This window comes from Camarhynchus parvulus, chromosome 1A (assembly GCF_901933205.1).
Source record: "Camarhynchus parvulus chromosome 1A, STF_HiC, whole genome shotgun sequence".
NCBI lineage: Eukaryota > Metazoa > Chordata > Aves > Passeriformes > Thraupidae > Camarhynchus > Camarhynchus parvulus.
The window spans coordinates 55,105,080-55,125,108 of NC_044586.1; the positions used below are offsets into that span (position 1 = coordinate 55,105,080).

Genomic DNA, 20,029 nt, shown 5'->3' on the forward strand with positions numbered 1-20,029 from the left:
CGGCCCGGGCCGCAGCGGCGGCGGCGCACAGCGAGGCGCTCCGCCGGTCGCAGCCTGGTCGGGACCGGAGGCGGGTCCCGGTCCCGCGGCCCACCCGGCGCGGCGGCCGCCGGATCTGCGCGGAGCGGCCGCGAGCAGACCCCCGGTCCCGCCGCCCGCACCTGCCCCGCGCCACGCCGGCGCCTGGAGCTCGCCTGCGGAGGAGTCCAGACGCCCAGCAGGCAAGACCCTCCCCTGCGCTGGCTGCCTGCGGTGCGGCAGCGGTGGGCACCGCACGCCGCAGTGTCCGCAGCGGGGCTGCGCTGCCCGGGCGTGCGGGCTGCAGCACCGCCGTACCGCGATGCGGTGTGCGGCCAGCCCTGCCCTGCCCTGCCCTGCCCTGCCCTGCCCTGCCTTGCCCTGCCTTGTGCTCGACCCTGAGCCCCGCAGAGTCGGGGCTTCGTCGTTCCCCGGGCTTGGCCAATGCACCCAAACGGTGTCAGCCTTGCCAATGCTTTGCTGCCATGGTGGGAGTCGTATCGCCGGAGCTCAGTGCGCTCCGGTTAACCGGGGTTGAAGGCGAAGCCCGGGCCGGGCACGGCCGTGGCGGGGCTGGGGGCCGCAGCCGGGCACTGCTTGCGGTGGGGCAGCGGTGCCTACGGGCTGGGCTGGCACTCTGCAGCCTGACCGCGCAAATGCCGAGGAGCCCGGGCCCCCGGGGAAGGAAGGGATTATTCTGTGTACAGACCCCCACTGTGTCAACACTCTGTGAGGTCGTTAATTATTTAGTGAGTGTATAGGGCTGTAAACCATTGCTCATGCACTGTTTGTTGTGTTTTGTGTTGCTTGCGGTTAACCCTGATCTTTTTTCCATAGCTTAAAAAATGCAGGGAGTATACGCCATAGGAAACCCTTTTATTTCTCATTCTTCTCACCTCCAGTCTCACGGGTTTGGTGATGCAGGGGCTGCCTAACCGAGTGGCTACTGTGCAGCATAAGCAATATTACACAATTTTGTAATAGATTTGTCTACCTCAGCATGCGCCTCTAGCGCAGTGGAGGTGAGCTGGGGTTTGCTGTGCAGCGTCCTCCAGCGAGCCCCTGGAGAGGGTGGCCCTGTCCCCACTGCTGGTCTCCAGCAGATTTGTCCCTTTGCAAGGTGGTGATTGATGGCACGTTCTGTGCTCCCCAGCATCCTTGTATTTCACGTCATCTTATGCCCTTTGCATGCGGGCTTTGTAACTCTTTCATTTTTTGATACCAAGAATTTATGAATCAAAAGGTGGGGGAGTGAGGAGGCTGAGTCAGATCGTGAAAAAGGAAAGCCAAATGAGAGTGTGCAATTGCATATCACATTTACAAACATGGTTTCATTCATCTCCATATGTTGCTCCTGTTACTACTAATAAAGCTCTGGTTTCTCAGACTGGAGCTACCCTGGGAACACTGATCTTCCTGGCATTTTTTCTCTATAGCCTCCATAGTATTTGTGTTACAATATGTTATTTTCCTGATTATGTTTTCATTATGTTGAACAGGTTAATATCAGAAAGAATTTGATAATATGAATGTACTTCCCACACACTCCCTCTTGTTCCTATTATTTGATGTTCAAAGGAGTGACAGTTTATTTACAGGCAGCAATTTCTTTCCCTCTCTACTGGGTAAATTTCCTAATTATAATAAAAAAAAAAAAAAAAGCTTTTTTTCCTGAGTGCTTACCTCTGTTTTCTTCCTCTTTCTTTCCTCATTTTGCTAATGATAGCCAAATCCAGCATGGTGATTTTGGAGCTGCAGGAAATTTACCTTTATCTACTGAAAGATTTCTACAGAAGCCTCTATAGGCAAAGGGAGCCAGAGACAAAGGTCTACTTTAGCAGAATGGTGTCTGGGGTTTACTTCCCCAGCAGGGAGGAACTGTAGAGTGTACAGTAATTAACTTAATCCAGTGCTGAGAGAGAGGGAAGAATGATTGTATTGGGAAAGAGATTTTTTTCAAGTATCAGATGTAAGATTTAAGCAGCAATTTCAATGACCTTTGTCATTTCTGTTTCAGACAAAAGGCAGCAACCTAGTACGAGGGTATCATTGCCTTCTCCCAGCGTTGTCCTTTGTTCTCCTTGGGTTTAGCCTGTCACTTCCTAGGGTTTGCCTCTGTCCCTTGTTGGGACAGCAGCACCTCTCACCCATGACTCTCAGAAGTGCTGTGCTAGCAGGTGATTTTTTTTTCCTGCTGCTCATTTCCCATCTCTGCTATGCAAGGTCTTTTTTTCTTCTTATGGCCCTTCTTATGAGTTTCTCTTTCCTGTGTCTTATTTATACTTAAGTATTTCTGCCTTACCAAGCATTGTGCCCATTACTTTATCTTCCTCCTCTCTGTTTTTTGTCCACTCATGTCTTTTCTCTCATTTTTGTTCCCTTTCATATATCTTCTTACATCTCTTTTTTTCTCCCTCTGTGTCATTCTTTTTAAACCCTCTCCTTCTCTCACTCCTTTCTGATATCTCACTTCTGTCCACTGCCTAACTCTACCTTCCTCTTGACATTTTTTCTCCAAGCTGTTCCTTTGGTCACTGTCCTTTTCCTCCCTTACATTTACATATATTTTATTTTAATATTATGTATGTATAGATATACATATATTTCCACTCCACATCTTTCTCTCTCTAGCTGAAAACAAGAAATTACTCATGCTGATAGTCTGTCCCTATTTCATCCCTTTCTTAGCACCTGAGATACACTGCTCCTGCCCATCCTCAAACATACGTTTTGGGTAGACTGAAGAATTAAGTATGTGGGAAATGTTCCTAAATTCAGGTGTGTACTTGAGGAAGCATCTTGCTCAGGCTGCACTGTGAACAGAGCAGATGTTGTGCTCCCACTGACAGTACCAGAGGAGGACTTTAGGCCCCTTGAACTCAAGAACCTAATGACATTCTTTTTATGTTTCTCAATGTCACGGTTGTTTTTTGGTTTTTTTTAATAAAAAGACTTAAAATTTAAGTGAGGGACACTGCCATATCTTTGAAATATCCCTTGGATGCTGGACTGACCCAAAATAAGACCTCACGAAATGTTTTTCTTTCTTCCCCCCAATTGTTTTGTTTTATGCATTTGGTAAGCCAACTTTGTGCAGCTATTGGAAGAAATAGCTGCACAAAAGTGGCTTAACAAACGCAAAAAGTGGAGAAATGCTTTCTCCTCAGCAGAGCTAAGCTCTTCCTCTGGAAAGGGTTCTGTGTGGGGTGAGACTGGGATTTCAGCTTGTCAGCTTCCCTTTTTTCTCGAGCCAGAGGGAGAGGAGAGAGCTGTGACTGCAGGATCATATGCATTGGGTGGGAGATGGAAGAATAGATGCATAATCCAAAAATGCTACATTAACCTCAGAGGGTGGGGGGAAATGTTGTTTAATAATTTTTTCCCTTGACTGTCACTGACTACAAACACCATCATTGAGGATTAAGGACAATTGTTAGATTTTGCTATTTAGATAAGAGTCTTAGTTTTTAAAAATATAATTTATTCTTTAAACTACTTTTTTTTGTGTTGTTCAAAGAGCTTACTACTTACTGGCTGGAATGAAAACAGCTCCATCCCACGGATTCCACCTCCGCTTTGTGGCAGCTTACCTGACTCATAAAGAGAGTGGGGGGTTTTATGTGCCACCTACAGCAGCTCAACATTTTCCTTTGTGGTGAGACTTAATCACCACCCTTGTCATATTATTTCATCGACCTTCTTGGAGTAGGAATTCTTTACCTTTCAAACCAGCCTTAAAACTTCCTATAAAAGTAGGGCGAGGGTTTTTTCCTGAATTTGGTGGAAGTGCATAGGTGGTCCATTGCAGCAAGGTTTTCTGTGTTATTTTTTAAAATATAACCTTTACCTGAGGACCATGGAAGAGAGAGTTTCCATTTGCAGAGGACGTATCTGTGACACGAGGTGTGTCACCTGGAGAGTTGAAATCCATCAGCTGAAGGTAGAGGACCATCCCCCAGGTAATCACTGCAGGTGGTGTGTGCTGAGGGGGAAACTGTGGGCTTTTAGCCACCATGGTCAAGGATGAGAGTGGGCAAAATTTGTCAGAGACGGTGCCTCTATTAGACAGAGTCAGGAAAGACAGACATGCCTTTGGGCACGTCAGATCTCTCCTTATAACCTATTCCTTGTAACCTGTTTGTGTAACCTCTGTGACTGTCACTTGTGGGGAGAGAGATCATATGAAGTAGACTGATATTTGTCAAGTAGAAAATACTGCATGAGAGAAGACTGCAAGGTAGAAATGAAAACAATAAATAAATACACAAATAAGTAAATAAAACCAATAAATGAGCACAGAGGTGGCAATGCAATAGGCAGTGTGTACAGGAGGCAGTGGAAGAAAGGGTGGGAGAACAGAACCACCCCAGGTTGTTGGGAGTTACAAAGAGGACATGAGTTACACTAGAAAGCTGGAGCAGAAAGCCTGTGACATTTTTTCTGAAGAAATTCTTGAAATGATGTGGGCAAAGGGCAGAAAGGAAGGTATTGTGGAGTTCAGCACTTAAAGATAAAACCAAGTGTGAAGAGGGGCCAGGGAAGGCATTTGGTAAGAGTCTCCTCATTTCTCCATCACAAAGGCAGGTAGAATCAAGGAACAGGAAGGAAAGGGGAACATTGAAAGGACTGAAGTGAACCATTGGTGAATATCAAAGAAGGAGGTGTAGGGAAGGGAAGCTGCTTCCACGTTGACAGAAAGGCAGAAGTCCTCTTTGAGTCCTCTGGGGGAACTGGAAATTGACTGAGTGACAAGTGGGGTTCTACAAGATGGGAGACAGAGAACATTCTGTCAGGAAGGAGCTGTCTGACCACACCTAATATAAATATAGGCTGTTTTCATTCTTGATGTGTTTGTCTTAAAATGCACTGCAAGTGCAGCAGCTCTGCCCTGAAGATACGGAGGCTGCAGCCGTCTGGACCTTCCAGTACCAGCCTCCTCTTTCTTGCATGCCAGAATTAACCCTGTATTGTCTCCTCTCCTGCACTGTGGGTCCTCAGCCCAGCTCCAGTCATCCTCCTTATCGACTGCAGCGGCCTGATAACTGGGACACAGCTCAAGACAAGGACCCAGCAGTCACCTGCAAAGATGTGCTTCTGGAAGCAGAGGCACTAATGAGCTCTGCAGAGGGAGTGTGCTGGGGAGGCACCAGCAGGGAGGGAGGAGAGCAAAGGGCGAGCGCTTCATCTGAGGAAGAAACAGCTTGGGAGGCTGTTGGACTAAAACTAAGGGCGTGGAAAACTCAGGAGGAAAGTGAATGTGGGAGGATGGAGCCAAGGATGGTTAAAAATAACAGTCTTGTACAGCTAATATGGCACTCCACTGGCATTTTAGACCTGCTGCCTTTCTGAGTTTTGAAAAGTGAGCTTTACATTTAATTGTTCCAATTGCTACTGCCCATCCAGGACCACTGTCATTTTGTCCAGCAGCCTCCATTTTCTTCACTGCTGGTCTAGTGTTTGCAACCAAGTCTTCAGCATATTGCTCTTTGCTTCCTTGCCTGATGTAAATATTGGTGTATCTCCAATTATACCTTGATTTCTCTGGAAGGGAGGTGGTGTTTTTTAGCTTGCATCAGCGCAGTGACTAGCACACTAAATTCTTGCAATAATGATGCTATCACAAATTAGAGGTAAATCAAAACACTATTCACAAGCAATTTGTACAGTGTGGAATTTGGGCATGGGCTAACTTGACAGCCATTTCTTTTAAAGTTTCTGGAGATCTGCCAGTTTTTCAGCCCTGGGGCTGTTCAAAGTACTGTGGTAGTCTCTGTATGAGTACCACATGTGAGACAGGACCAAGTGGCAGCAGACCTGCTGGGGCTTTGAACCTCCTGGCACTTGTATTGGATGTGAGAAAAAGAAGGAAGGAACAATAAATAAAAGAATAAAGGAGAGAGAAGTACAAAGTGAAGGACATCTGTGCATTCTGATAACAATTCTTCAGTAGCACAACACCATAAAAAATGTTGCCTGGTTAATGTAGAGCAGTCACTTGCTATGCTGGAGTCATTTCCTAGAATTTTTATAATATCAAGTTTTGTCTTTGAAATATGGAAGGAATGGATTTCTTTGTCTTTCTCCCCTCCTCCCTTGCCTTTATCCTCCCAGTTCCAAGTAAGGATGTGAGGTTCCCTTTCATCTCCAGTGTAAATTTATTCATGAACATTATAAAACTGTTTATTGTCAGTTCTTGTTTCAGAGTTTACTTTTACCTTCAATGACTCTTGTGTCTTCAGTGCTTGCCCCCATCTGTTTCTGGAGAAAATACCACTTGCGTCTTCAGGGGAGCCTTGCCAGACCTGGCTGTCCCAGCCCTGCTTCTCTCCTCTCCTTCCATCTAACGGACTCTCCATTTTCCTGTTTCCTACAGAAGATGACCTCTAATGCTCAGAGGACTCTCTGCCTGTGGTAATGTGATCTGGTGGCAGCAGCAGAAAAAAGTGTCAGTAGTCTTGGATCGTGTTCCCAATCCAGTTATTGAATGATCTGGGGAAGGACATTTATCTTTGTTTCCCTGCAGGCTCCAGTAATAGTCACACATCTCTGTTTTACAGTAAAATTGCTTTTACTATGCCAAATTAATTATTAATACACACATTACAGTATTTTCCGTATCCTATAGAAATGAAATCAGATGCTGTGTCACTTGCTGTCCTTTAGCTTGTGACATGGCACGCAGTCCTTTTGGATATACCTGTCTGGTACCTCCTGTGTTTACAGTCTGTGCTCCCTGGCTTTGCCACCATTATAAAGCAGCTTTCACATATCCCTGACTTTTTTGATTGCATGCTTTCTGCTATTTTTTCTGAAACCATTTTCAGGACCTGCTGAAATGTGAGTAATGTAGCTGGGAAGGGATGATTGAAGTGAGAGACTCATTTAGAAGGAATGTTGGTCATGATTGATTACAGCTGCACACATCATGCCCTTGCCTGACACTTTCTCCCATGTGGGGGGAGACTTGGTGGTGGTAAGGTCCAGGTCTGTTGAGCATACATGCCTTAGACCCATATAGATACCTTGAAGGCTGTTAAAAGGTTTTGCTGGGTTTATTTTATCCATGGCATTGAGAATGTGGTAACTACACAGGTAGATCACTACATTGTGATGTACCTATCACATCACTCATAAAACCCATAATGACCTTGGCCTGGTCTTCAGCCTAACATGGGCACATAGCTTTCCACTTCAGCATGGGTTTATGTCCAAATTACTGTTCTCACTCAGTGTGGTTTGACCTAAGTACACATTTTGGGGTACAATCCCAGCTTTTGTTTCTTTTTGCTACACCAGTTATCCGTGGTGCTGGAAGAGGGTTACAGGAGCCTGCCAAAGCCTGGGTGAGGGGTGTGTAGGAGGAGGAGGTGCTGCATGTGTCTGCATTGGTTCCCACATAACTCCTACCTTAACTCAGAGCAGCTCTCATTTCTTGGTGAAGCTTCTTCTCCCTCTCCCTCTCCCACCCACTCTCTCCCTACGGCCTGCAGGTGTTGGGCTGTAGCTTCTCTCCTATTTTTGGCTGAATGGCTGAATTAGCACATTTTTAATGGATGCCTTTTTCAGCACTTATGTAAATAATCTAGAATTTTGATAATTCTCCGTTACTCCATAAAATGCATAAAAATAGTTTGCTTAAATGTGATAGCAGTTCTTTAAGCTTATTGTCATTACTAGTTTAGAGACCATGGTTCCACTGAAGAAGGAGTTATTTAGATATAGCAGCCTTAGTGAGGTTTTGCTCCCCTCCTTTTCCAGAGAAATTGAAATTATGTGGATAAAGAGCAAGTGATTTTCATTTTTGATACAGAACAGAGCAATTTGTTTCAAATCTGGAGTTTTTATTTTCAATAGCATAGGGTGTCATGGAATAAGTAAAGCACCTTTCTTAAATTGGTATTACGGACCCCAGTCATCTATGATTTTGGTTCTCACACCCATCTCCGCTAGTCTGTACTTTGCAAACCACCAAAAAGACGTGTAGAGCTTGTGATGCTTGTGAGCAGTGGAGCTGCTGTGATGTCTTGCTCCTTCTGCCCAGCAGGATTGTTCCAGCTCAGCTGGGACAATCAGCTGTCCTTACATGGTGAGCAGGCTCTGACATCTCCCTACCTCCAGAGCAATTTTGCTGAGTTAGTCTGAGGATGGGAGCTAAACCCTGCAATTGGACATGGGGTTGCTGCTGACAGGTTGGCTCCCAGTGGGTCCAGTTGAGTTGAAGTGGGATATGAAGGGAAAAGAAGGCTGTTGCTTGAGGAAGAGATTCATGGCAGAAGCAGAAAATCTTGATGATTCTAAAACTTGGGGAGGAAGCTCATGCTGCATTTTATGTGTGAGGTTTTGAGTTACTGATAAAACATCAGGAAGGAAGTGAGCCTGCTTGTGTTCTCTCTTGGGCTTCCTGAGGATGGTTGTGATAACACAGAATCGCTGAATAGTCCAAGTTGGAAGGGGACCCACAAGGATCATCAAATCTAACTCCTACAGGTTTCTCTGAAACCCTGACCCTCTGTGGGAAAGCTGACTGGAGTGTAATTGTAGCAGGTGCTGGTACTGGGTGTACCCCGCACACATTTAACAGGTATGGATCCATAGAAAACATCATTTTTCTTTTTGTATTTATTGGATACTTGCTCAAGCATGGAGATCAGAGCTATCTCAAAGCAAGTATACAATGAGTACTCTTACAAAGAGCAGAGAATAAAGCTTTTTAAAGTACTCCTTTATTAACAGTAACAAAACCTTGATAAAATATGAGGTCTGATTTTTGTGAAGTAATGAGCCTTTTGGATTCCAGTGGAAATCAATGTCAGCTGTTGATGCTAAACATCTCTAAACATTTCACATGTGCTTTCAGACCTGTGTTAAATCCCCATTGACTTCAGATGCTCTTTAGATCAGCATAAGAACTGCAGTATTTAGTCTCCTGACAGTCATTCTTCTTGCAACATTGTCTCTCTATTGCTCTAGTTGACTCATGGGTAAGATTTTATTTTCTTTAAAATTTCAATGTATCTTCTCTGCACAGAGCTCTGATGTAGGGCCCTGCTCCTTACTTTGTAGTAACTCTGACTGATACCCCTACAGCCCTGAGAATTACTTGCAACTTGGGCAGAAGTAGCACAAGAAATTACAGCTGTTACTGGTGATTAAAAATGTGCTTTCTAAAAATCTTAAATTGAAATTATAGAAAATAACAGAAAAGATTCCTGTAGTATTCTGTAGAGAACTCCCAAGCAATGGGTTAGCACCAGCAAGATAAGTATTAGTCAAAGAGCTCAGTGCTCTGTTCTGCTTGTATTTGTTCTAAAGAAATCTGAAAATCTACGTGAGCATCGTGGGCCTGTGCCAGGGACTGAGTTTGTAGCATTTCCTTCTTTGTCAGTGAGTAGAGGTCATCTTCAGTTTTAAGCTACAGTGACAGCTTTCTGTTCACTACAAAACTGCATGTGTATATCCAATTTTGAAAGGTAGCCATTAAATTAAAACCTTACAGGAACAGAGACACAAAGTGCAGCAGAGCATGTGGAACTAAGGATGGGGCCTTAGTGCTGTTACTGGATTACCTGGGAGGAAACCTAGGATCTCAAAACTGTTTTCTGCACCCCTCCACCATTGGAAGAAATCATGCATTTCAGACTAGTTTACCTTATTCTAGGAAATTCTCCTCCTCCTTACTTCAAAGCAAATATTACCTCATCATCACATGCTAGACAACATACCAAGGGAAAAATTCTCTTCAGACCAAAATACAACTATCAGTTTTTGCACGAGGCAACATCACCAATGTCTCACAATGACTCATCATGCTTCTGCTCTATACCTGAGGCAGAGCTTGCGACCAGATAATCACAAATATTGTTTGTTTTCTCAACTATGACTATATAATGACACCTGACAGATGAACAAGTTCTTGTATAATAGTAGATGGCCATACATAATAAAAGGAAGAGGATTTGCAGTTTGCAGAAATTTGTTTTTCCAATAATAGTCATTTGCTGACACATTGTAATTTGTAAACTATATTTACCAGATCTCACAAGCATTTCAGAGCAGGTGAATCCATTAGAAAGGCTTTTCCTTTTGGTGGAAACGTTCACTGATTTTTTACCCTTTGTGTTTCAAATAAAATTAAACAAAAAGCAGCAGCAAATTTCATTTAGTATTTCTTGGCATGCAAGAATAAAGCCAAATATTCTTTCTTTTATATAGTAGGAGAAAATGAGGAAAGGGGCAATAATTGGACAGAATGGATGGAACATTCTTATTTAAGAGGCAGAATTGTCAGCAGGTATCTGTTGGTTCTAGGAAGGATTAAAGTAGAACAACAGAAAATTAACAAATATCAGAATTTCAGATGTCAAAATGATGAGAGCTTGAGTTTTTTCCTACAAATATTTAATTTGTCACCAAAACCTCCTAAGAACAAAATGCTGATTCTACAAATGTAACTTTTATGGTTGAATTGGAAATTACAAAAAGGGCATGAGGATATAAAGTGAATGCCCCAGAGCTCATCACAGCAAGGACAGCTTTCAAAAAGAAAAAAAAGTTTAAAAAATCCAAGTGCTGTTTCCAGCCCTGCATGAGGAGGGGTCCAGAAGGGCAGCTCACAGTCCACCCACGGTTACCCATGCACACTGCTGGCAGCAGCTTGGCACTGCTCCTACAGACTCAGCAGCAAGGCCGAAAATGAGCAAACATCTTCCCTGCTTGTCTCTCTCCATTGATATATCAAGCCTCGGGATAGGAGACAGCATCAGGTTCCACATGGGATTTCTCAGCAGGGCTCCTCTCCCATTTCAGATCTGAGAGACTGTGGTGATTTGTATCTTTGAATATGTTTTTCCGTTCACTTTCCCTTTAATGATGCTGAAGAAAGGAGTGTCAGCACAAAGGAAGATGTATCTGTCACTGGCACTGCTCTGGTTTCTGGCAGCACTCAGGCTGCTGCTTGGAACTGGCTGGAAAAATTATTGTGGTTGGTTTTGTTGTTGGTTTTCTGAGGAAGGAAAAAACTGCCAGCACTGATAACTCAGAGCATACAAAGCCATAAAGAAAAAAACGTTCCCAGAGATTTTTCTCAAAAACCTGAAACTTTCCAAATGTGCTGCTTGAAAATGCCTTCTCTTGCATGGCCGTATCCTGCATCCCAGGGACCTCAGTGGCTTGGACCTGGAGGTGAACATCATCTCTTCTGAGGGATCCATGTGGGAATCTCAGGCTGCATTATCCCATGGGAGATGTCAATCAAGGGAACACAGCTCATAAAGTGTTCATAAAGTTCTACCCAGTTTCAGTCTCCAAAAGTCACAGAATGGATGAGGTTGGAGTTGCCTCTGGCAAACATCTATTCCATTCCATGCTCAGAGCAGGGTCAGCCACAGTGGGTTTCTCAGAGCTCTGTCCAGTTAGATTTTGAGTATCTCCAAGGATGGGGATCCTACAGCCTCTCTGAGCAAGCTGCACCCAATGCTTGGTCTGCCTCATGGTGGAGAAGTCAGTCATGCTGGCAACACTTCCAAAATAAAAACCAATAATTATTAACCTCTTCAGGTTCTCTCTCCAACTCTCTCTTTTTTTTTTTTTTTTTTTCTTGAGGAAACAAAGATATGCAACTATTTTTATGAAAAGAAACCATGCTTTTGAAGGTCACTTTTTGTTTTCCTCAACAAACTCTCCACAAGGACACTTTGGGAAAAATCTCACTAGTTCTGTCTTTGTACCAGAGCAGCACCTGCTGTGGGTTGCACTGCACTGTTGACAGAAGGATTGGTGATACTGTTGACCATTATTAACATTATTTATTTAGCACCTGGCAAATGCACTCAGGCTCTGCCTGCTAGGCACTGCCCAAATAAACCACAAAGAACACAACCTGTTTTCAAAGAAGGTCTTATTTGCCTGTTAAACAGTCAGCTGCAAAGAAATGGGTGGAGAGAAGCACAAGGTTTTGTGCTGATCTCTGAACTTCAGCATCATTGCTTCCCCCATTGCAGCCATACATGGGAGGGGAGTGAGGTCTGGGCTGTGCTACCCAAGGGTGTTGGCTGATCAAATGGATGGAGATGTCCTGTAGATGTGACCTGTTCTGGAGCCCTGTGAAATCACTCTGTGCCTGTTAGGCTCTATTCATTTTTTTTAAAGCTGCAGTAGAAGTGCACTTAAGAATTAATACTTATTTTAGAAGGAAATACTTTTCTAAATGCTCAAGAAATACTCGTTGCATTTTTCAGTTGTGGTGTTTTCCAGTCAGGAAATGAGCTCAAAAGAAAAAGGAGCAAGTGCACAGTTATTTCTTCTTGTAGAAAAATCATTTTCCATTGAAAAGGCATATTTTCAAGTCTACTAACAGGGGATTTCTTTTCCCAAGACTGTTTCCCAAATAGATAAGAAAAGGAAGAAAACTTGTGATTTCACCCGAGGAAGAAAATGTTGTGTTTAAGTGGGCAGGTGTCAGTTTTGAAAGGTGTCCAGAACTTTTGGGGCAGTCCAGCACTTGCCATTCCAAATGCCACCACTGGGAAGAATGCCAGAAAAAAATTAAGAAAGGACATGAGGTGGCAGAGTCAAAAACTTATCACATGAAAATCATGTCTTTGGAGAAGGAACTGCTGTTCTGGAGCAGAAACCCAGCTCTAAGGACACTAGTGCTGAATTTGGCTTCCAGACAGGAGGGTGTTTGGAGGGCTGTGGTGGAGACCTCTCTTCCCCACTGCACAGCATCCCAAGCAATGCCAGCCTGCCCTTGCAGCTGGGCACAGCCCTGCCTGCAGTGCCCAGCGTGGCCCTTGCCCAGGGGCTGCCAGAGCAGAGCCCAGCCCTGGTGCTCGCTGCGGGTGGGAGGCAGCGCCACACAGGCTGATTTGGAGCCATGGAGGGGATTTGGAAGCAGGAGCTGGTACCCGCTGAGGTGTGGGTGGGCACATCAATCCAGCCTCAGGATCAAAGGTGTCTCCTCCCACAGGGAGCAACCAGGAACTTGGTCTGGGCTTGTTTGCAGCAGTGCTGCTGCATCTGGCTGCGATTGCAGATGGAGAAATCAGACATCCACTCCCTCTCTCCCCAGGAGGAGAGGCAGGGCTGAGCATGCAGCCATTGCCTTGGCACAGGCACTGTTTAGGTCCTTCTCTGATACTCAGAGTGTGCAGACCATATGTTACATCCCAGCTTTCTCTCTTCTGTTTACTTCTATCCATTTCCCATGTGCCATCAGCCCTGAAGCTCTTTTTTTCTCTACTAGTCTCTCTTGGCCCGCAGACTGTAATTCCTAGGCCATCTTCAAAGGAGATGCAGAGCAATAAAACCCAGGCCCTGGGGTGATGCTGTAAGCTCATCCTCCAGCAAAACCTGGAGGAGCCTTGTCTTTCAAGGGAGCATTTGAAGTGTTCTCTGAAACACAAAACCATTTACCAGGTTGCAACACAGTTGTTATTCCCCTTGGCCCATGAAGTAAAGCACATGTAAATTTGTAGTGTAGGGGAGGCACACAGTTTTTTCATGGGTTTACAGACTGGGTTTTTACTGCACTTCTGGATGAGAGCAGTCAGCTGCAGGTCATGGCTCTGCACGTTGTGACCTAGTGAAGAAAAACTCAGAGGGAGGATCAGGCATCTTTGGTGTAAACTGTCCAGAAAAGGCTTGCTCTCTTGAAAGCAAAAAGTATCAAATAACAGGAAATATTTTTTTCCATCAACATGTACCCTGAATGCGCTTTGCTTTTTGACTCCTATCCACATTTCTGTTTCTTGGCCAGGTGATTCCTGCCACCTCCTCTAAGCTTTTCTACTCTCTGGTATTTTTGATAGCAAATGTGAATACTGATGTATTCCTGTAGCTCAGCCAGCTAGCTTAAAACTGTATTATTTTTTATATTTCACTGGAAAGCATGGTGTCAAACAATAGCCACAGAAATGCAAGCACTCTCAAAGTAAACTTCTAACTACATGCAAATAAAAAGAGTTTGTTTGAGATTGTAAGCCATGTGAAATAATTTTCACCAGTCTCATGTGCCTGCAGTGATACCTTGCAACAGTCTTGGGCCTATTCCAGCAGGATTTTATTTAATCCATGCTGCAGTTAGTGTTTTCTTTGGAACTGCAGTGTTCTCTCAGAAAGATGTTCAGGCTCCATCTCATATTTACTGAGTAGATGCCAATTAGGCTTGTGTTCAGAGATGTTGACAAGGCCAGCGTTGTAGGTATTTAAACAGAAAACAACAAAAAGTCATACACAGCCAGAGAAATTCTTGCTGGCAGTTCAGAAATGCTGGCAGTTCAAAAATGCTCTTGCAGGGTCATAGAGTGTTCGTCTCACATTCTGAGCTGTTACTTGCCTCCAACTCAGACTCTCTCATCTTGCAGTACAATTATTCTGTAGAAGGTCAAAAAATAATTAGAATTTTTTTATTTTCTCTCCAAGCATCTCCAAGACCCAGCAAAAGAGCTCTCAGGATGCCAGAGCCAGCAAAGTCAACCTCAGCCCCCAAAAAGGGCTCCAAGAAAGCCGTGACAAAGACGCAGAAGAAGGGCGACAAGAAGCGTCACAAAAGCAGGAAAGAGAGCTACTCCATCTACGTCTACAAGGTGCTGAAGCAGGTGCACCCTGACACGGGCATCTCCTCCAAGGCCATGGGCATCATGAACTCCTTCGTGAACGACATCTTTGAGCGCATTGCCGGGGAGGCCTCGCGCCTGGCGCACTACAACAAGCGCTCCACCATCACCTCGCGGGAGATCCAGACGGCCGTGCGCCTGCTGCTGCCCGGCGAGCTGGCCAAGCACGCCGTGTCCGAGGGCACCAAGGCTGTCACCAAGTACACCAGCTCCAAATAGCTGCGTGGCTGTCCCCTCTGCGGCGGCACCATCGAGCGCAGGGCCCTCCACGCCAGCACAGGCAGGCAGCCATGGTCTGGTGAATGGTCACAGCTATTGTCCACAGCAATCTGCAGCCTGGGGATGGGCACAAGAAGCTGCCCAGAGGAGGAGACAGCGATCTGGATGTCAGCTGATTTTCATCATCTGCTCAGGATGTGGGAAGGATCTGCCGAGGCTGGCAGTGGAGGCCCCTGCTTTTACATCTCATTCAAAGAACTGACCAGCCATGGTATATCCAGTCTCCTCTGTGCTTGGCAAACATTCCTGTTTGGCACTGGGAGGGGGGACTGGCAGCAGCAACACAGAGACACCCTCACTGAAGTCTTCCTGTTTGACTGCTTTCTCACAGTCATCTGACATGGCTACTGAGGAGTCAGCGCTGCATCCTCTCTCTCAGAGCCTGAATCCCTCCTGGTGTGCAGTGCCTCAGCCCACCCCGTGCTGGCAGAAGTGGCATCAACAGCTCCCAGGCACATATTGATTCAACAGCTATCTGTGCTTGACAGCCTGTTTTAAAGAGCAAGCCTGGCAGGCAGGCAGATGCCCACGTTGATAGCAAGCACTAATCCTCCTCCTTGGTCCTGATGGATGAGCCATGGAGCAGGATGAGGGTGCTGGAGCTGCCCACTGCCTCCCACCTTGTGCTGAGGTGGGGGGATGGACAAGGTGGGATGTTGGGAGTGGGTCTCTGTCTTTCCTGGCTGCTGCTTTGCCTGCCTTAGGACTTGCTTTGGCATGCAAGACATTGCTAATTCTGCTGCTTTTCAGAGACTTTTCCTGCCTTGATGCTGCCTGGGTGTTCCCTTCCACCATAAGTGTGGGCAAGATGGGGTGGTGCCCGTGGGGGTGCCCTCTCATGTGAGCAATAGGGTGGTGCAGGACAAGCAGCACAGATGTTTGGGGCAGGGACTGAGGATTTGGGAAGGTATCTGGTGTGGGAGCACAGGTGGTCAGTGCATTTTGAGGGGTGGGAGGAAGCTCACTCCCCTCAGAGATCACTGCAGGCAGCTTGCCTGCCCCTGCCCTCCCTGATTCATTCAGCAGTTAGAAAGCAAAAGCAAAACTGGGAGCTGGGTGGATATATAGGGACACTTGCCTGCATCCCAGATATCTAAAAGAATAAATAGTTTTAAACTACTTCAAATACTCCCCATATCTTTTCAAAGTCCACAGTAAGGTGAGCAATAATAAAATCATGATAAAGCCATAGAGGTTAAGGGAGGAATGTCTTGGTTACAGGTTTATCTTGCCCAGACTGCTGGATAGCAGAAGGGCCTGTGTAGAACTGGTGTGAAGTTGAAGCTTCCTACTCAAACCACAAAATTAGACAACATTAAAAAATATCAAAGCCTCTGGTAGGCAGTAACAGTCAAATAAAAAATATTCATGTCTAAAATAACAACAGCTTTCTGCAACTTACTCTGTAAATAAAAGGAGCAGCAAGAAGATAGGATCCAGAACTAGATGCAGATTCTCCCTAAGCTTCAGGACCTTGTTTTTAATTAAAAGGTGAATTCATATCCCAAAATAACAGCCTTGCAGTACATTTCTGTCTTTCCCCTGCCTTTATCCTGTTTCTTTACACTTTGAGAGTGATTGAGACCTTTGGCAAACTTATGTTGCTTTTGGAGCTGTAGGACTCTGCAGCTCCAGAAGATTTGCATTGCAGTTGTTTTTCCAGCTGGTCTGAGGCATAGCCCTGGGAGCAGCCTGGGGTCTCTGTGCAAGAGTGAAGGTCAGTTTGTATATGTGGAGTGCTCACACCCTGCTTTGGGTGTGAGCACCCCACACTTGAGAGGGGCCTTTCATCCCACCCTCTGCTCAGTGATACTACACAGTTGTGTCTCATAGCCTGGTGCCAGCAGCAATCTCTGCTGACAGCTCTCAGAAAGAACCAAACCCATCTCCCTGGGTGCCAGCACCCACAAGGAGCAGCTCCCAGCAACAGCACCTGTATTCAGTGTCAGTGGCATTGGGAACCTGGGCTTCTTGGCCAGGACACCTTGCAGGTGACAGCTTAGCACTTCCTTCTGTTTCCTATCAAACAGTCAGAATCAGATACCAAAGGTGAACATGTACCTGCAGTGAGCCCAGAGCCACCATCCTTGACACCTGTGCCACGAGAATTCCAGGCAGTGGATGATGCATCAGGGAGGCTGTTGAGAGTGAAGGGCTGGGTGGCATTGCTGGAACTTTCTTCCTCTGTCCCTGTGAGCTGCAGGTCAGAATTTATCCCTGTGGGGAGCTCTACTGAAGGCAGGAATTCAGAGTGGAATGAGCCCTCTCCAGTCCAAGCAGTGTGTTTGAGCCAGGACACATCTCCCAGGATCACCTGGCACAGCCTCTAAACTCTCACTCTTCTGAGCAGAGCCCCGCTTGAGTCTCCACAGGCTGCAAGAAATCAGGAAAACAGAATGAGGCATTGGCCCTCCAGGGTCTCCTGGGCAGCTCAGGGAGCCAGGAATGAGGCTGGGCACTCAGATGGGAGCTGCTCACTCCATACTCAGAGTACTGGTCCCATTTTCTTCTGCCACTGTTGTCATTCTCCATTTTTGGAGATTGTTTCAGAGGGAGGAGAACCAGTGATTTAAAGCTACAAAAATACTTGAAGGCTTAAATAACATTTTTATATTGTCTAAAGCCATGTGACTGAGACTGATCATGTCCATGCATTTATAGTTTAGGTTGTCTTTTTATTCATCATTTTCTCTTCACTGTCCATTTTATTTTTTTTTCACTCACTCCTGACAATGTGAAGCACAGGATTGAAGAACTGATCCATGTAAAAACAAACCTTTTTTATTTTTTTCCTTTCTTTCAAGCTTTGTTTTAACCCTGTTCTAGAGGCTGCTCTGTTCTGTCACTGTTGTGCAGACATTTGTGCCAGCAAAGGGAAGGGATGATCCAGGAAAGGCGAGGCTGGTATAAGCTAGGACTGACACAGAAAGCATTTGGGAAGTTAATGTACAGGACACCATCCTCGGCATTAAATGGGAATTAGTTTGAATGTGATAAGCTTGGGCTGAGCCTTAATATTAGAGGCAGCAGAAGGTGGTCTGAAAGTTCAAGGATTGATTGTCCTCTAAGCAATCTGAGGTGTGACATACTTCACACTTTCCTGGTAAGGAGGTTTGCTGCAGAAGATGGATTCTGCACTACGGGATCCGTGCTTTTAAAGAATACATATTTCCAGCTCTGGAATTGAGAAAATGTTTTAAAATTGAAGATAATATACCAAGGCCCACTGTCCCTGCCTGATCCCCTCTGCAGTCCCAAAAGCATCTCCGGGCCATGCCTGTGTTTTGCCAATTAAAGTAAATCAACTACAGATTGAAAGTTGGAAAGGAAGATGAAAAAGGTAATACAGCCTTGATACTAACCTCCTGTTAACCCCAAGGATATCACTGTATTTGTTATTTGTTATTTGTTTTCATGTACACTTTAAAAGAGAAAACAAGCTGCTATAGATCTGATTTTCCACCCTGCTTCCCCAGAAGGGCCTAAAGTCCATCTGCCTTCCACAGCAGAGTTCAGCCTATAGAGGAGCTGAGTGTCCCCTGCATGGAGTCTTGCTCCTGCTCAGGACTCACAGGTTTTTAGTCAAGCTTGGGGAAAACGAGCAGAAACCAGTGTGGAGGACGAGTGCCTGTCCTGGACACAGCTGTGTGCCCCACAAGGGACACTGAAGGGTCCTGCCCAGTGGAGTTGTGTGGTCTGTGCACCCTTCACTCTGGTGAGAGGCAGCCCCAAGTCCTGCCACCCCTGGAGCAGAGTTTGGCATGGCCTCTGCATAGCCCTGAGCTTCTGTTCCATCACAGCATTTCCTGAGGGTTTACATCCAGATCAAATTGTTTACAGGGAAAGGAGGAATGGGAACTGAATAATAAAAGCCACTTTGTGACAGAATTTGGAGAGTTTCCTGGGACCACCACCTGGGGAGCAATCTTTCATGCTTACTCCATGCATGGTATCTCTTGGGCTTATGTACACAGAGTTTTTCTGACAATAAGTGTTACATCAAGTATGATCCATGTTAAATTGCTGCTGGGTTATGACTTTAGTGCTAATTACCTGCTTTCTGTTAAGTGTCTAAATAAAATGTAACTTCCAACCTGTTGGAAGTCAATGGTACCCAGCTGTTGGAGTGTCTTTGCTTCTGCCTTATCACTAGTGTTCCCCAAGCCCTGCATTTCTCCCTCTCCATATTTCCTCCAGGCCTGGGGTGACAGCAGCCACCCTTCCAACAGAGATGGAGCACAACTGATCTGACAGAGGGTCAATCAAAAACCAGAGGAGCCCCTGACTGAAGGGATATCACAGGCTGCCACTGGAGTCCTCATGGGTGTCACTCAAGCCAAACATGAGTGCAACATCAACGCCTGTTTTGCTCAAGCCCTTCTAATGATCTTGTCCCAGGCAGAGCTGAGCCTGCCATCTGTCCTTGCCACTCTCCTGCTTGGGGTGTCTCTGCCTGGCACCCATCATTACCCCCAAGCAGGAACAGTTTGGACTGAACAATGTGAGATCCTGTGGCTGAAGAAGTGTTTTATGCACACGCAGAATTTCTGTTGATCTCAATTAACAATTGCTAGCACTAGAAACATCTTTTCTTGGACTCTGAGAAGTTTATAGGCAACAGCCATGGGATGAGATGTAGCATCTGAAAACTCCAGAAAAATAAAGATCATCCCTTTAAAGAATGATTGGTAAATACACTCCAGTGAAGCACTTACCTGCTGGACATCAGCATCATAATGCATTCACTGGAGTGGGAAATGCATGGGCCATGCTGGTCACTCTCTGCTGGAGAAACAAGACTTCAGACATGGCAGATAACAGCAATCGGAGCTAAAGATGTTTCTAATGTCTCTAAAAAAATGCAAGGTTAACATAATTGGGAAAAATCAGTATTTAGAGAAAAAAATCCCAACCTATAACTAGCTGATCCGAAGTATTTATTTCCAAGGAAATAAATTTTGCTACTTGTACTGATTTCCATTTTCATGCTCCTTTCCAGAGACACACCCACATGCACTTTCAAAACAGCTGACACCAAAGTATCACAAAGACCCAAACCAGGTTATAAAAGGTAGCGCATAACTTTATGGTCATGCTTCTCCAGGATGTTGGGAGAT

General features: G+C 45.4%; 1 protein-coding gene across 1 annotated transcript; it reads left to right on the plus strand.

Annotated features, from left to right (window-relative positions):
- The first annotated feature begins 90 nt into the window (after nucleotides 1–90).
- Nucleotides 91–19,023, plus strand: LOC115910471 (histone H2B 5-like). The gene is made up of 2 exons (XM_030960652.1): nucleotides 91–221; nucleotides 14,440–19,023. Exon 2 carries the CDS (start codon nucleotides 14,472–14,474, stop codon nucleotides 14,850–14,852), a length of 381 nt encoding a protein of 126 aa, XP_030816512.1. The 5' UTR covers nucleotides 91–221; nucleotides 14,440–14,471; the 3' UTR covers nucleotides 14,853–19,023.
- The last annotated feature ends 1,006 nt before the right edge of the window (nucleotides 19,024–20,029 follow it).